Raw genomic sequence first — 18239 nt, 5'->3', positions numbered from 1 at the left:
CCAGTTGCAAGATATTATTAGAACTTCTTGTGTAAAATTTCTGATATTTCTCTTGCCATGCACCTCATTACATGGTTTTACTCGTGAGAAAGTGTTACTCTAAGTGTCACACATTTGGTAGTTAAATGTCATTCATAAGTCCACTAATACCATGTACATACCACACATAAGCAAAAAACTGGGCTGCTTATTTTGCACTCACACAATCTGTCTCCGGTTAGTGCCCTTCAATTTCTGGTGGTTAGGAGAAGTTTGAAAATCTTCTTAGAGTTTCTCTTTGCTCAGTTGGGTGTAATTTCTTATAGTTATATATTTTACTTGTCTAAATTGGTTGATTTTGCTTGCAAGAAAGTGTCACTCATAGTTGTTCAAATGTCACTCATAATTACAGTGACATTCTCAAACCTTGGCAGCTATGCCAACAGAAACATAAAATCTTGGCCTGCATGCAGGATAAAACAGGTCCGTGTCTGATGATGCCTGAAGGCAGACAGACAACGAACAGGTAGCAAATATACGAATGGACAGCTACCAAATACTGCATTGAGATTAGTTGTGTTTGGGGTACCTTCGCCTATCATCTATTAACTGGATGAAGAGGAATTAATCTATCTTTGAATTTAGCTTTGAATTTACGCTTAAGAGGTTTACAGATGCACGCCAGAATTACTCTTCGCAAACTCCTCAATATTCTGTGCTCAAGGTAGACCCAACTCCTGGTTACCGGTTACATGGGCAGCTGGTCAAAATGAAAGACACAAACTTTTTACACTTTGTTTCAGCATGGGCTTGATATTTGAACAAGAGACTGGGCTTAAGCCATTTCTCTATTCGTTGAAAGTTTTAGTTACTAATTTTATATTTATACATTTACTATTTATAATGGGGACTAATTCGAAAATATTTTTAATTTTTCTGAAACATCCAAAAGTTGCAGCGGAAAAGTGGTTTAAATACAAATGTGAGCCTGACGTCACGATGTGGTTGTGCCTATGCTCAATTATTATACGGCCTTGTGATGTCATTACTGATTGTTACGAGGATTCCAGGATACAGAACCGTTACCTTGAGAACATCTCGAGCAGCGACGCCACGTACTTACTGAGAGCGGAGAGGGTGACTTCCTGACGCGGTTGCTATCGAGACCCTTCTGGAGCAGGGGCGCTATTATAATAAAGCACGTCTGCGACAAGGCACCTGCGTGCGACAAGATGTTACGGCTCATCGTGGTGTCGGCGAACTTTCATCTGCCACCCTCAAGCAAGACCCCGCCAAACTCTTTTGTGTTGGCCTCATTCCGAGGTACTAAGAAGCTGCCTCGTATTGCGTCCTGGAAAGAACAAGCCCATGACTGCACGCCTGCGGGGGCATAAAGGCCCAAACGACATTTCGCTAATCCAAACGAGAATCGCAGTTTGGCCTGCGTAGTTAAGGGCATACTACAGGGCACTAAAAACGACACACCGAAAATCGCAGCCACTGCCCGGGCCAACGGCTTGGCCTACTACTGGGGTGAACATATCAAGGCTCCACCTCCAAGTCCTCAGATCTTCTAGCCTTAAACGACAACCGAAATATTCCCCCGTCAATTGTGGAGGCAATTGTGAATTTTCCTTCCCCAGGATGCAGATGAATAGAGCAAACCGATGTTAACTTTTTGCTACGCCGTGCACGTTTCGACGGCATGCACGTTTCGGTTCCGCGCACGTACGGCTGCCATTTAAAACTGAACTAGGAGCGGGGCAGGGAGTATGCGTACGTGCCTCTAGAGATGACGGGAGGCAGGCATGCGTAGTAGTGTCTCTTCCTTAGGAAGAAATTAGATGGGGCGGAAAGACTTTATTGACATGTCGTGGGACATTACATTGATCAAAAACTAGGCACGGTCGGCGTGACAGTACAAAAGGTAAGGGTGGTCACCGCAGCAGCTTCAGGAAGTGGGGGTGTTTGGAAACGGCATTTCGGAAACGGACTGTCGCAACCTAAGGTAGGCAGCAGCATGTCTTGGGGGTGAAGAGACAGTTGGCATATTCGTCATACCTCTATTTAAGTTTGGCTGCAATAATGGACATTCCATAACTCAGCTTGCATAGTTTGGAGGTGTAGTACTATCTCAGACCCGCAGGGAAGAGAAGGCATAACAGACCTGCGCAGAAAGGGCCTAACTTACTCTCGACAAGTCATAGGAGTGGTATTTGGGCCCTAGGCCCTCATACTGCTAAAATGAGGTGACGCAGACACAGGGGTGATAGTTAACTGGCCATGAGCACGTGCGCTCCGCCCCTTTTATTTGCAGGGTCATCTGACTGATGACGGCTATGGTGGGTAGGTGTTCAGTGTGTGATACAACATACTGGAACACTAGAACGTATCCCACGATACTACATCCCTCCCAAACTTTAATGCAGGTCCATAGAAAATGAAGTCTGAACCTGCGGGAGAGAATACAAAATTGCAAACCAAAACATAACTCAAAGTGGACGACTTCCACATAATCTCTTTGCTGCTGGTCATCTGTCGGCGAGGGTATCCTTGCAGCCGGGACCACCAACGGCGTAGCTAGAGCTTGTGGAGCCCTAGGCTATCCCTCAGATTGCCGCCCCATGGGTGTCGGTGGGGTGGCTGGTAAAAAGGACGGCGAGTACTTGAAAGAGGTCAGAGAGACACGTAGTATCGCCGCTAATAGTTACCTCAATCATGCAAGTTACATGCACATACATGACACGGTCCAGGCTAGACAGTTGAATACACCAGTGACAGGCAGTACAAAGAAAAAAACACAGGCTGCATGATCTATCTGGGGACTCAGAAAAACCGCATGTGACATCCATCAGAGAGCTGCGTGAATAACATACCTGGTAATCCCCTCTGCACAATGCAAACATGCACATACATGACGCTATTCGGGGATCTATCATCTACAGCTGACATTAAATGACCAAATATCATGGTCCCCCCAATTAACTGACTCCATTTTAGCTTTCTGTATCTACTAGTTAATAGAAAGCTTTTCAATTGCATGAAAGAAAACAACGAGTAAACGCAATATATCTATCTAGTCAACTATCGATCTATCTATGGGCAAAGTGTAATCTATTGTTTGTCAGCAATGTTCTGAATGGGAGGGGAAGTGATTTACAAGAAGCAAAGCCTCAAGTGTGTCATGAGGACTATTCCCTAACTCAAAATTGGTAGTATATAACACATTACCCTTTGCATACTTTATGTATGGCTTGTTTAGTAGTTATAAACAATACATTTTATATATAATAACAATTTAAGAGGAGATAGTGGATTACATCTGTACAGTGAGATGCACTGAATAGTTCTTGTGAGCATCAGCAGAGATAGTATACTCTAAGTGCATAGTAGCAGATAATCTCTGAGGAAGAAGAGTGTTTTTTCCACATTAGATGGGTTGCTCTCTGGCAATAACATAAAATCTGACATTTTCTGTGGTATAAAATGGGAGTGGTGGGAGGGCATACATGTATTAGTATACATTCTCCCCAATAGTATATTTAATTTAGCCACATTAATTTTCACTGTCAGAGCATAGATCTATATATTGTTCCACTAACATAGATACCCATATATATATACCTAAATACCCTTTCTCTTTATTTATGCACATACATATGTACACATCACAAGCGCAAATGCACATTAATATACTGCTATTGATTGGTATTTATATCTAATCTGTTGCCTATTGTGAATACGCACTTAGGCAACCGTTCTCTTCTGCTCTAGAGCCCAAACTAGTTCTGCTTCAGAGTCAGCACAAAATGGCTTCAGTTTCTGCTAAATTATATAAACAATCATTTGCAATGCAATAGGTCTCGCAATTTCGCAAGTTTAAGCTATTGCATTGTAAATGGCAATGCCTTTTATCTCTGTTTTTAAAACTAAAACACAAATAAAAGGCTTTGTTATTTGCAATGTCAATAGCTCAAATGCAAGACCTATTGCATTGCAAATACTTGTTTTATAGGACTTGACTGTGAACTGTTTGCCACTCTTCCACTCACTAAAGATCTTTTCCTCTCCTCTGAAAACCATTCATCTCATACCTCACTCATTCTCCTGTACTCCAGCAGCCAGGGTATCTATGGTAGGGGTTGGCCAGCACTGACAAAGTCAAAAGCTGGAAGCCAGCTACAGACCTAATGGTTTTGCCAGTGCTTGTTTTTAATAAAGCGTTTTACACCTGGTTTTTGGGTTAAAAATAACGTTTACATGACCAATGCATCCTGTTATGTGACAAGTAATGTTACTGAACGACAATCTATTACTTTAAGTCTCCAGCCTTACACAAATGAAAATATTTAGCACATTTCTTTCTTATGATAGTTTGTTAGATTCAGTGATAAAACAGACAAGTTCCTTTTTGTGTTTTAGAACCCCCCTGTTCCTTTTTTCACGATGTGCTCTATCGATTTGTTGAAATATTTCCATATTATTATTATTATTTTTAAATGTACTTGATTGGATTTTAGTAAACATATATCATTTTGCCATGGACATTATCATACATTGTGCCGATTGTGGTATGGTCAGTAAAATAGGAACAGCTACACGTACGTTTGAGAAAGCACAAAAGTAGAGTACCACATAACCTCCTCCCCTCACCCATCGTCAACCATGGTAGTTCCTTTCACGTCCGCCATTCAAACAACATAACGTAATTAAAGTGCGAGTTGCCTTGTCCCTCCACACCACGTCACAGGAGTCAACATGCAACATGGGTAACGGGTAGCAGAAGAACAGAACTCACAACAGGCTGAGTGATGCTGGTGCGTGTCACAACGCGGGTGGCAGGATCAGGCAGTATCCTGTTCTTGGACTTTAAATTGTTCCAACATGGGCAGTACTGTATGTCGCGGCGGGGCTCATCGGCGGGATTCCGGACCCTGAGCTCAGAGAGCTCAATAGATTTTCCCCTCTGACCTCGGTTGCGGCGCGCTCACCACCATGTGGTGTGTGCGCTGAGTTGTAGAAAGCAGTTGCCACCGTGCTAAAAAAGAAAATGGGGACGCATGCGCACCGTGCGGCATTGGAGGCCCGTTGCTGCTGCCTGTATGATTTATTTACTATTTGTCAGTGTATCCCCAAATAAATTATAAAGTCCGTCGCGACGGGCCTCTAGTGCCTCGCGGCCGCCCTCTAAATGGTGCCGCCTGGGGCGGTCCGCCCCGCACCCCCTAGCTACGCCGGTGGGGACCACTCATTCTCCTTGTCACGATGTTCTGGTGCTCTGTGGACGTGCTCCTTTTGTACTTGCGCTGTGGAATTGTGGGTTACAGTACCTTTCTTCCGACACCGCAGTCAGTGAAAAATGTAGATGGATTGATGGTGGATCATTGATGTGCTGCTGTCCACTGTATAATCCTGGTTGAGGTGTTTTCTCCAACTGGTGGCTGTCTCCAACAGGATCTGCAGTTGCAGGATATCCCTCTCACGGATACCCCTCTCTCGTGGGTGTCCCCTCTCACTGGACGACCCGGAGTCTCAAACCGCATGGTCGGGATGCCTTCACCCGCCTTGGCGATGTTCTTTAGACCGGCCTGGTCTCGTGGTGGCGAGGCATCTGGAGCTATGGTGAAACCCACTTTGGATTCGGAGACGGTCTCTGTGAGTGAGGCTTTCCTGTGGGGTGACGTGTTTGGTGACCTTCCTTACTCCAGACTGCTGAGCGACGTCCAACTTGCCTCTCTCGCCTGGACTCCTCTGCCACTGGAGCCTCTTGGATGGCCTTCCTTGCTGGCTGTCATGGAACCGTGTGGACCGTGCGGGGCTTCGCGTGAGCCGCGTAAAGGCGTCGCTGAGGAACTGCCACTGATTCACAGCCTAGTCGCTCATGTAGCTCCTGAGGGTGGTGTCGTTGTCTGGGCGTCGTCGCCGTCTGGACTCTGGTTCTGCACCTTCCTCTGGCAGTCTTGTGGGTGACCAGTCTACAACCATAACCTCCATGCTTCCCGCGCCTGACGTGGAGCTACGGCCGACACATCTCTCCTACTCGGGCTCCCTTCGCACGGGAACTCCGTTGAGGCCTTTGTTCCCTGGACTGCCACGTGACCGCGTGGGCTGTGCGGGCCTTTGTGTAGGCGCGCTTAGGGGTCACTGCGGAACTCTCAACAGGGCCACGGCCAAGTCTTGTGTAGTCCCCAAGGGCGGATTTTCCAACGGGTGTGCTCAACTTCGGCAGGCTGTAGGTTCAAGGGGGTGCAGAGAAGGTTCCTGGGTGATTCGCCTCTTTGACCTCTGGTTGTTTGGGACGTGTGTGGATTCACTCGGGTGGTGAGATGCTCCTTGGCGATGATGCACTTGGATAGTGATAGCAGAATGTTGTTTTTCTTCAGTGGGCAACCAGGCGGTGATCTTCTGTCGGGGTGGCCTTCGGGTTTGCACGTAGATGTGTACTACCAGTGGTAATGATGCTTTCCAGGTACTGTATTCGGATGTCCATGCATCTTCCCACTTTCCCCTCTTCTTCCTTCGTCGTGGCGTTGTGCCACTCAGGATTAGTCTTCTCTTCCTTCCTTTGCGACTCAGTCTGGTCTTCTATCTGGTTATTCGCTCTAACCAGGCTTCTCCGTGTAGCGTGCACTCCACACCTTTCCCTCTGGCTTGTCCAAGCATTAGGACACTGTCTTCACTTCACTCTGTGAATGGACCTGTCGTTGCGACCTTTTCTCACTCGATTACTTCTGACATTTAGTTGATTCTGTTAGACTTGGCTTCAGTCTTCTTCCTGGTCCTCTTCGTGGACATCTCCTCCGTTTTCTCTTCACAGATGTCTTCTCAGATCTCTTCGCTCGCTGACTTCTTGCAGGTCAGCATCATCCTTGCGACCAAGCTGGCGGGATAGCTTCTTCCTCCTTGCGACCAACTGGGTGATCGGCTTCTCCCTTGCGACCAGACTGGGTGGTCAGCTTCTTCCTCCTTGTGACCAGACTGGTGGTCAGTTTCTTCCTCCTTGCGACCAACTGGGTGGTCGGCTTCTTCCTCCTTGCGACCAACTGGGTGATCAGCTTCTTCTCCCTTGCGACCAAACTGGGTGGTTGGCTTCTTCCTCCTTGCGACCAACGGTGCGAGGGGGGTGGTCGGCTTCCTCCTTGCGACCAACTGGGTAGTCAGCTTCTTCCTCCTTGCGACCAATGGGTGGTCGGCTTCTAGTGGTCTACGCAACCATTCCTTCGCGCCTCCGCAGTCGCAGTGCTTCGGCGTGCTTCTGACTGCGCTCTCCTATCCCTTCAGTGACTTGATGCTTTGAGCGGTTGTCTTGTAGTCTTCTGTTTCTGGAGCTGTAGTCACTGTCTTTGTGTTGTTGCGCAATTGTTGGTGCTGGGTTCTGCAGCTCCTGCGCTGCCTTCACCTTGGACGCTCTCCAGTGTTGTCCTGCCAGGATGTGCTTGCTGCTCCTTTCCAGCTGAATGACAATGTCTTAGGGGTCTGCCTGCCCCGTCAGTGAAATCCTGTTTGCTGTCCTCCTCTGCTTTGGGTATGGTACGCACAACCGCCTGTGTGGAGTTCCTGCACTCCTGCGCCTTGTCTCACTATCCTCCGAGGCTGTGTGCTGGCTTGGCGCCACTCTGGCATAGCAGTTACCTAGTGCATTCACTTTCATGCATTTGGCAGTCCTCGCTGTGTCCTAGTGTTGCCTTTCTGTATTTGTTTTGCACTGGTGCTCTTTACCTTCAGTCATGTGCTGCAAAGCGGCCTGTCCTGTGCTGCTGGCATTTCCTTCTCTTAAACAGCCTGGATCTGCCTCACTTTTGTACCTCAGTGTTCTTCACGTTATTGCAGCCTTTGTACTGCTTATTAGACTACTGGGCGCGATATCGCGTGCTGGTCACTAAGTGTCAGTATTGCTTTCTTTTCTTTCAGCCTCAGAAGCTTTTCACCTGCTTCAGGCTTCGTGCTACATTTCAGGGACCTCACTGCTTACTCCAGGTCCTTCTTGCACGACGCTGGGATTCCTGCCATGCCTCCCCAGGTAAGTCCCTTTTCTTATTTCTCCTGTTCGTGGGACAGCGTTGTCTCATGCTGTCACTGGCATTATTACCGGCATTGCAGTTCCGGTGTCTTTTCCTGCGCACACACGCCCTGGGCACTTATGCAGCATTTGTTTACATGCCCAGCAGCGCTCCGATGGACCCCTCAGAAGCTTCACACATGCTGCGAGACTCGCTTTCCTGCCTCTTTACTTTCCGGACAGGACATGGATCTCACACCTCAGAAGGTGCTCGTTCCCTGCGTTGAGTTTTTTCTTTCTTTATTGTCTGGGCCGGGCCGGGCAGGAGGGCAAAAATGCACGTTCAGTGCTTGGGGGATGCTGCGGCTGCCAGCCGTTCACTCTATAGTTTCCCGCCCCTCGCAGCAGGCTTCCTTACGCTCGGGCTGCGCATGGGGGGGCTGGCGCCGCTCCGATCAGCCGCAGGCGGCTGATTTCTACTTTCTGCCCTCATGGTGTGTCTTTGCCTTGTCAGCGGCCGCCGGCTGCATACTGTCCATTAGCGTTCTCCGCCCCTCGCAGTAGTCTCCTCTTCACACGCTGCGCGGGGCAATCGCTGGACGTTTCGCTGCTTCCTGGGCACTTTACCTACGGGCTTGGACCATGAGGCGGGCTGCCTCGCCGCCTTCTCATGTGCACCGAGGGCTCTGCATTCACTCTCCCGCTGTGCTGGGGGCAAGAGCAGGTGCCGGGGACCTCTGTCTTTGATGTGGGCAGTCCTCGCAGGGCGGGGGAAACGGGCACCGATTATTTCTCTGCGGGGCGGGGGAGTGGGTAGCGGCTGTACGGTCCGTCCCTGTTGCCGCAGGCTCACCTTACACATTCACGTTTAGAGCAGCGCCATCGCGGCCGACACGGGTGGGCTCTGCTCGGCTCGCACCTTTTCCCAGGATACTTCCACGCTAGGGCGGCTCAGAACGGGAGGCTCATGAGGTGCGGGATGTGCTCCTCCTCACTTGCGGGGTCACTCCGACGCGGGTGGGCTGTTCTCGGCTTGCGCTGTTCCCCGCGTCCTTTTTACCCCGGGGAGGGGGTGCGGCTCACGGCGGGCTCAGGAGGTGCGGGGTAGGCTCCCGATCACCTCGTGTCTTGAAGCAGGCCCGGGGCTTGGCACATGCCCCACGTTCCTCCCAGCGGCCCGCGCCGTTTACAGGGGGTGCCCTCTAGGCAGTAAGCTCTCTCCCCCTTTTCCCAGATTTTCAGCTGTGGCACGCGGGGACACAGCTTCCTCCTCGTCGCCAATGTGGTGTTTGGGCCCTAGGCCCTCGTACTGCTAAAATGAGGTGACGCAGACACAGGGGGGATAGTCAACTGGCCATGAGCACATGCGCTCAGCCCCTTTTATGTACAGGGTCATCTGACTGATGACGCCTGTGGTGGGTGGGTGTTCAGAGTGTGATACAACATACTGGAACACCAGAACGTATCCCACAATACTACATCAGGCACTGCGGCATCTGTTGTGAAGATCTTATATAGAAAACATTCCCCCCCCCGCGCACGGTCTTCACTGTCCTTTCCGGACCTACAGCTGGGTTTTTCGCTTAGTAGCCCAATTTACCACGCCTAGAGTGTGCGGCCTTGCTAGGCCAAGTTTTTGCTATGCATTTTTGGGCTTGCGGTCCTTATATAACATCATAAAAATGAGAACTCGACCCTGGGGGAAAATGTAAGGTTCTGATCTTGTAGCCTCAGCCAAGGGATGTCAAGACCTACCGGGAATTCATTCTCAGCCTCCGATAGGTAGGCATGGATGGAGGCCTTTTCAAAGCCTATACCCAGGTTCACAGCCTATTTGTTGAAATGTGCATACACTAAGCCTCCGATCAGAGCCAACTGCAAGACTTGCTTGCAGGCAAGCATATCGAGTCCCTAGACCATAGATACCCGAACACAGGCCCATAGGTTTGCCTTTAAGGAACGGCATATCATCACGGCTCCGTCGTACTCCAACCAAAGTTCAGCTATTTGCGACGGGGCCAATAGTTTGGCATGCGTAGAAATACACATATATACCCTAATCCCATTCCCAGACTAATAACTCGACCAGCAAGAAATAACACTTTACATCCTCAGATACACAGCATAGGTAAAGGGATGTCAGGGTCCGCACATATTGTGTTCGCCAAGCGCTGATGGCCCCAGTGCAGGCTAAATGTTCTCATGCAGCAGGACACTCAAGACCCAAAACCACCCATGTTGTGATCTGCACCAAATAAATGACCTATCCAAAGCCAGAGGTGGCCAATAGTATTGCTTGCAATCAGGGGCAAAATATTGTCACTGCCCGAACACATTTCGCTGCATAAATCACAGTTAGTCGTAATTCCATTACGTTGCTCGCTAGTAGGATTTCATGACATTAGCTTATGTCTACAGCTTGGCTTACAGATTGCAGCAGTAGACCTATCACTGCCTCAGGTATGTCCTTAGCTCAACCAACATCGACATACCTATCACGAGTCCTCAGAGGGTTTGGCACAAAAATCCAGGGTGTTCCCCGGGCTGCTCCTGCACCACATTAGGGGACTGGTTATTGTGATCTTGTAGGTCCACACAAAATGAATACGCCATCGACTCGGTCAACACAAGGTAGGTTAGAATTGGTGATCACTGCAAAATGATAACAGGCTGGGGAACAGTTAGTTGTCCAGGGGTTCTAGTAAGTACATGTTGTGACAAATCTTGCTGTACAGCAGGGCATTGAACATGATCATTGGTGTTCCAGTAAGTTTGTGCATCAGTTGATCATGTGCCACCTCAAGAAGTTGGTTACTTTATTCCATGGGACCCTAGTTTTATGGGAGTGAGAACTTCAAGTTTTGTATTCTCTGCATAGAAGGCAGCGATGAGGACAGGGCTGGACATACACAGGGTGCTTATTTTCACTTGCTCCAACTCTGTCTTATTACTTCTTTGTGGGTGCTCTTTCATTTATTGAGCCACAGATATGTGATGTCAAGATTGGAAAAGCAACTCAACGTTCACAACTGGATGGCACTAGTTTATAACAACGTCTTCAGTCGTGTTCCTCCAAATGTATGGCACTGTTTACGACCTGTTTGATGCTTAATCGTTACAGATGCCTGTCTGGCCTTTTATGGCACACAGCCAGTCTTGCCTGTTAATGCCCACTGCAGTTGCTTTTTCAGTGCTGATAAAATCCATCCCTTTAACAGCCATATAACTATTTAATTCTGAAGGTTCCGTTGTTCTTGTTTTCCTAGATGTGAAAAGACAAACTCGGATTATAAGGAAGGATCAGAAGCCCATGTGGAATGAGGTAAGGACTGACTTCCCAACTCTAGTTTCCTCTAGTTGGTCTGTTTCTCTTCAGACTGCTTTTTTTTAAAGCTCATTTAAAGTCCACTCTACAGAGAAAATATCTATTGAATGTGTTTTAAATTCCACGCCCATCTCTTTTATTTTCTCTTATAGAAAATGTACTTCCTTTACATTAATGTGTCTCTTCTAATAGTGCTGAATATTTAGTTTACTTAGTAGACAGAATGACTTAAAAGGATACATAAAAGTCTGAGAGAATTCTATGATACTGTTTTGGTGTAAATACCCTGTATTCCTAATACTTTCGTGCATAGTGACTGCAAAGCCCAAATATTACAACTTATGGATGATGTAAGTGAAATAGAAGGTACTTTAGATGTATTGGAAATACCCAACACAGTTTGTTTTCACATGAGAAAAAGAGATATTTGAGTATCCCTGCATTTGCCTTCCGAAACAGAAATGTTTTTTTTTATCCAAAAGCAGCATGTGACCGTTAAAGGGACGTTTGGACAGGTACCGGGAGTGGGAGGGACAGCCAGTGATGCCTTGGACTGCTGCCTCTGAGGCTGCATGTTACCTTTACAGAATAGGAAGCTTCCCTAAAGAACATCTCCTTTGCAAATAAGGTACCACTTCCATTGAGGTGTCAGTATCTGAGCAGTGTTTGCAATCACTATTGCATTGCAATTCCTAGACAGAAGAGGGTCTTCTGTTTCACGCCCCCTCCTATTTGCAATATGTAATTGGCCACAAAACCCTTTTTAGTAATCCAAAATACTTATTGAACTCCTAAAAGAAGGCTTGTACATTTCTAAACACTGTTTAGCAATCACAAGCCCTGTTGATTTTAGAATTAAATGGTTTTGTCCGCAAAGTTGTTTTGTACTTCAGGGGTCCACAGTGAGTAAGAATATCCTGGAGTATGGCCCTAAACAGCTATAGACAGTGTACGATTGTTTCTTCAGGATGCTTTTGTTTGGATCCTTTAGTTGGTGCTTACATTGGAAACATTATTTTCACAGGTAAACAGAAATGCACAGACTGAACCTATTTAACAATAAATTTGGCTGTCTAAACAGAGCTGGATGTCTCGTGTCCTGGAACTGAATAGTCCTCCATTCCTTTGCTCTAAATATTTGCAACATATGTGGTATCCGAGGCCCTCTTGCCAGTTAAGTCATCAGTTTGAATATCAGACAGAGAGAACACAGCTGGTATGTCCTTTGGGCCCAGATGTACGACCCTTGAAATTTGCGAGTCTAATATTGCGTGTCTCAGACACTGTGAACAATTCCTAATGGGGACGCAAATTCCTTGCCTCATTAATATTCATGAGGCAGGTACTATTTGCGACCCCATTAGGAAAGGCTAGTAGCATACCCAGGGATGGAGGCCTGCTGGGGTCAGTAGACTACCATGTCTATTACCGCTGTTTAAATAAAGCTGTTTTTTTTTTTTTTTAATGCTGCCCGTTTTCCTTTTAAAGGAAAACGGGATGCATTTAAAAAAGAAAAATGACACGTTTCAGTTTAATTTTTTAAGAGTAGGCAGTGGTCTGGGGGAGCACTGCCTGCTCTTAAAAAATATTTTCGCACACACAAAGGGGAAGGGGTTCCCTGGGGCCCCCTTCCCTTTTGTGAGTGGTTTACGACCTACTTGAAGTAGGTGGTATACTGTGAGTGTTTTTGTGACAGCAATTGCCGTCTCAAAATAATCTTACATCACAGTGCAAGTTGCTATTAGGAATGATTGCCCTTGGCACGCCCCTTCCTGACAGCAATTCGCAAACCCTGTTTTGTAAGTTGTTAAAAAGGTTACCGATTCGCAACATAGGGTGTGTACATGGGGCAGACCAAATTTGCAGTCGCAAATGACTGATTTCGCCTTTGTGACTGCAAATTATGGTCGTACATCTGGCCCCTTTTCTCTTAATTTGAAACAAAGTGATTATATTTCGGATGAGCATAGACTCATTAAGAAACAAAGCTGTTTAGTGACATCTAACCTACATTTGATTGGGAATCAAGATGTGTGTAAACTACCCAATAAAAATGTGTGTTGTCTACTATATCTTCTATGGTACATGACCCCGGAAATCAGTCTCTATTAAAGTGGAATTTTTGCCCCTTCGGTATGGGCAGAGGACTGTCTCTCTTTTCCTCTTTCATGAGGAACAGCATACTTTTTATTGTTAAAGGTTGCATTTAAGGATCATGTGTGCTGAACCTACCAATTGGCTCCTTGTCCCTCCCTAGACTTTGCCATGATTACTCATCATGTGTATTAAGGTTAGTTTCTTATTTATCCCCCTTTGTGTTCCTCCACCATCTCCCACTTCCTGCCCAGCCATTGTAGCAAGTTTGAGAGGCTGGTTATGATTCTCAATTGAATTGTGTTTATGGCATTGGTTCAGACTATCATAAACAAAGAGATTCTATCAATGTGTAGTGATATATTTGTATTATTTGTTTTTTGGTGATGAAATAAATAGTGAAAATACTCTCTCTTAGGGTGGTAAAGATGAGAGCGCAATGTGCTTTTTAAAATACCCCTCACACACTAAAAAAATCCAGTAGTGTCATGCTTCATCATTGGGGTCTTCCCGTCCCTCTACGGGGCGGGGCGTGCTACGACCTGACCGACTACGCGGGAGCACTAGTATGGTGACAGGACTATGTGATTGTGCAGGGTGGGTGGTGTCAGTGAAGTGTAGGGACCTAACGATGTGTGGGATTAAAAAAGTTAAAAATCCTCTGGCTAGTGGAAAAAAACAATGTATTCACTTCCCTAGCTGGGGACGTTAAGAAGGGGGTTTTGGGGTTGAGCAGATCGCTACAACCTGGTCTACATGTTTCGTAGGCAGTCCCCTACTGCCTACTCATCAGGACCTTCTAATGGTCCCTACTGGAACAAAGCTCAGTTGCTAAGTGTTGTCAGCCTGTCTTCCTAAAAACTAGCAGCAAAAATCCGCTGTTAGTTTATGCTTCAGGGCATGAGCTGGCCCCAGGGAAGCAAAAATATCAAAAATGATGACCTGAATGCGGTCTCTGTAAAGAAATAAAGAAAAATACAGATATTTACATTTATAGCTCTTGTTTTTTTCTTTTTTGCGCTTTCATCATTGTTTGCGCCACAATTCCACTCATCATATTCATTTACCCATTACATAAAGAATAAACTTAAGACTTTATGGACAGAATGATGGTCCAATCTGCCATCCCCTGGTTGTTCGTGAATATTGCCGAACATAGGAGAAAAACACAGGAGTTTGCATCGGTAGCTGTGGTTATTCTCAGCGCTTTCATTATTGTTTGCGCCACAATTCCACTCATCATGTTTCATTTGCCCATTGCATAAAGCCTAAACTCAAGACTTTATGGACAGAGTGATGGTTCAATCTGCCATCCCCTGACCGTTCGTGAAGAATCCCCGAACATAGTGGTGCCCCTTATAATTAGGACCGTGTCAATCTCCACACACACACACTCTCATAACTCAATGCATACAGCGACACTTCACAGGGTTAAAAACGAGGATCCCGATTTCTTATACTGGTCTTGGAACTTGTCATTGAATCAATAAAAATCCCCAAAACGGGGCACACCCCAACTTCTAAATGTTTGACAATACATACTGCTGTTGCAATCGTGATAAGCCCCATGAGCTGACAATCGGTAGGAAATCACCGCGGCGCTCTGAAAGAAAGAGAACCACGCCCTTAGCGTCATAAACAAACACACTCTGCGAGGAGTGAAACTCATATTTCAAAAACCCAATTGTTTTGAGACCTTGGTGAAAGTCTATGACTTACATTGTCCGCATAGTCCAAAAATCTTACTTCTACCCGTGTTGCCGCTCTGTAGAGTGCTCGCGTGTGGGGAGCGGTGGAATATTTAAGCTGCACTGCGCGCTGGTGAAATCTTTGCTGAAACACTAGCGCGCTAACCCAAAATGGCCGCCCGCAATGGAACGCGGGTGTACTGTTGCGGGAGTCTTGCTTCTGTGTCCATTATTGCTCACCATTGGCCCGCACCTCAGGGATTAGATAGCATTTAAATATCAGTGATGAGATCGCTATAAAATGACTGATGGAGCCAACAATAATAATGATAATCCTATATCCTTAGAATTGTGAAAGGGCCATTTGATAGCTTAGGTTATCAGTGCTGGGATCGCTATAAAATGACTTGTTGAGCCCACAATGATAGTAATATTCCTATATTCTTAGACTGATGAAAAAGCCATTTTGATGTAAAAGGGCCTGAACTGCGTTAGGTTGGGTGGCCAAATCCCGGGAACAATATATCTAGTATATCTAGTACTAGGACCCCTGCCCTATTTATGTTGCCGGTTTACTCCTGTATGTTGAAAAAAACAGTATTGGGTATCTAGGATGGACAGCGGGGGTTAGCTAATAGCATGAGCTGCGGTAGACATAGTTGGTTGGGGTTTTAGAGTATGACCACTTTGAGAATTATGTCCCAGTAGTCATACCACAGTCACACTCGTTTTGAGGGGTGTAGTCTCCGCCGGCAGATAGTTATAGTATCGTGTTGGGGACATATGTCTTTAGATCAGCCACGGCTGTGGGGGTGCCTTTGAGAGGGGGGGGGGATAGGTACAGGTATTCTATAACTGACCCCATGGGATTTCATCGTTCAACCCATGTTGTTGGACTGGACACGAAAAACCCATCTCTGTTCCTTTTCCAGGAGATGTTTTTCGTTGTCAATCTGTTCGATTATGGTCCACAATATGTCTTCAGGTTTGTGGCCACTCTCTAAGAAATGGTTTGTTAATTTAGTGCTGGACTTCTTACACTTGATTGTGCTTTTGTGTTCGCCTATTCTCAACTTTACCGCCCTGCTCGTCATACCAACATATTCGAGCTTGCAGGGGCAGGTGATGAGATACACGACATTGGAACTGTTACAGTTACTGAATGTTCTTTGTTCCCATGTGGTCCCGTTGTTAAAGGTCAGTTTCTTACTTTTTCTGGTCAGACAGCATACCTTGCATCCGCCGCACGGGTAGTGCCCTTGTACAAAGTTTGGATTGCTTAGGTTGTTGACTCTATTGTCCTTGGGTCTGGTGTGTACCAATATGTCTCTGACACTCTGTGCTCTTTTGTGCGAAAACATAGGTTTTGGAATTTCCAGACCCCCGCTATTTAGGATCTTCCAATTCTTGTTAATGATTTTACTCACTTGATCAGAGTTGGTGTTATACGTGGTGACACATATTGGTCTCTGCACTTCCACTTTTTTTACCTTTTCTTCCAGGAGGCTCTCTCTACAATTGTTCCTTGCTCTCTTGTAGGCTTGATCGATGATTTTTGGAGGGTAATTCCTCATTTTCAACTTTTTCCGTAGATCGTCTGACTGTGATTTGAAATTGACAACTTCCGTGCAGTTCCTACGGAGTCGCAAGAACTGACCGTAGGGTAGATTGTCCCTCAGGTGTCTCGGATGAAAGCTCTGGTACATCAAGAGACAATTCTTAGAGGTGCTCTTAAAATGGGTTGTTGTCATCAGTCTGCCATTCTTGGGGAAGATGTTCAGATCCAGAAATACCAGATTGGTTTTTGTTGTGACACTGGTAAACTTAAGGAATTCATCCTGATAGTTCAGCCATGTCAGGAACTGTTGGGCGGTCTTATCATCTCCATCCCAGATGATAAGGATGTCATCAATGTACCTCTTCCAGGTCAAGATCTTTTGCCGGAATGGGTTGCTAGTGCTCAGTATCTTCGTTGCCTCAAGGTGGTGAACATAGAGACCAGCTATGCTTGGAGCAAATGTGCTTCCCATGCTGGTCCCATGTTTTTGGAGGTACAGAGTGCCATTGTACTCAAAGAAATTCTCCTTGAGGGCCAAAGCACAGCATTCCATCACCACATTTCGTGGGGTTTGGTACTCCCAATCGTCTGCGAAGAGGACATCTTCAATTATTGCCAGCGTTTCGTTGTGAGGCAAGCTCGTATATAAGCTTTCCACATCACAGCTGATTAGTAGCTGTGTATTGGGATCAAATGACACCTCCTCTAGTAGATTTAACACATCCTTTGTGTCTCTAAGGTATGTTGATGTGCTTTGTTCCATGGGCCTTAGGAATGCGTCCGCAAACCTAGAGACTGGTTCGAGGACTGACCCAATACCCGATACGATCGGTCTGCCCGGTGGATTCTCAAGGTCCTTGTGGATCTTGGGTAGGATGTACAGGTAAGGGGTCCTTGGGTTCTTTTGACACAGAAATTCCCCTTCTTTGTTGGTAATCCAGTTGTGCGACAGTGCCTCCTCTACCATTGTCTTGATTTTGATTGAAATTCTCTCAGTTGGATCTGATGGAAGTATTTCATAGTTCCTTTTGTCTTGTAACAGCCTGGTACACTCCTTGTCATATTGCTCTCTGTTCATTAGTACAGTTGCACCCCCCTTGTCCGCTGGTTTAATGACCAATTGTTTGTTATTACTTAGTTCACGGAGCGCTTGTCGTTCTTCCTTTGAAACATTTTGGAAGACTTGTTTCTGCATTGGGTCGAGAGCTTCCAGATCTTTCATGACTGCTTTCTCGAAGGTCAGGAGTTCTATAGGGAGGGTGTTGTTCAATGGAGTGAAGGTGGATCGTGGCTTGAGACCCGTATCTCCTTTTTCCTGGGTGTCCATCTTGTCTTTGAAAAAGACCTGTAACTTAAGTCTCCTTATAAATTCCTGTATTTCCTTGCATAGGTGGAATTTATCCATGTTACTAGTGGGAACATACCCTAAGCCTTTCTCCAGTATTCTTTTCTGTGGCTCGGATAGTTCGTTGCCCATTAGATTTACAACCAGGCTCATTTCTGGTTCTTCGATGCCCCTGTCATGCTCCTGGTTGATACTCTTGGAGTTCCTTCTTCTTCGTTGCTCCAGTGTACCGAGTTGCCTCTCCGATTCCT

General features: G+C 46.4%; 1 protein-coding gene across 4 annotated transcripts in view; it reads left to right on the top strand.

Annotated features, from left to right (window-relative positions):
- The first annotated feature begins 988 nt into the window (after nt 1–988).
- The window catches only part of LOC144792108 (myoferlin-like), a 2487894-nt gene continuing 2470643 nt past the window's right edge, over nt 989–18239 (top strand). For all 4 annotated transcript variants that reach the window (XR_013602508.1, XR_013602509.1, XM_078666979.1 and 1 more), the window contains exons 1-2: nt 989–1302; nt 11245–11300. Coding sequence is in view for 2 of the 4 variants with exons in the window: in XM_078666979.1 (XP_078523105.1) it covers nt 1212–1302; nt 11245–11300 (147 nt within the window). In the remaining 2 variants the exon portion in view is untranslated. The remainder of the gene's footprint in view (nt 1303–11244; nt 11301–18239) is intronic.

Source organism: Lissotriton helveticus, chromosome 11, assembly GCF_964261635.1.
Source record: "Lissotriton helveticus chromosome 11, aLisHel1.1, whole genome shotgun sequence".
NCBI lineage: Eukaryota > Metazoa > Chordata > Amphibia > Caudata > Salamandridae > Lissotriton > Lissotriton helveticus.
This window is presented reverse-complemented; position numbering and strand designations above follow the sequence as displayed.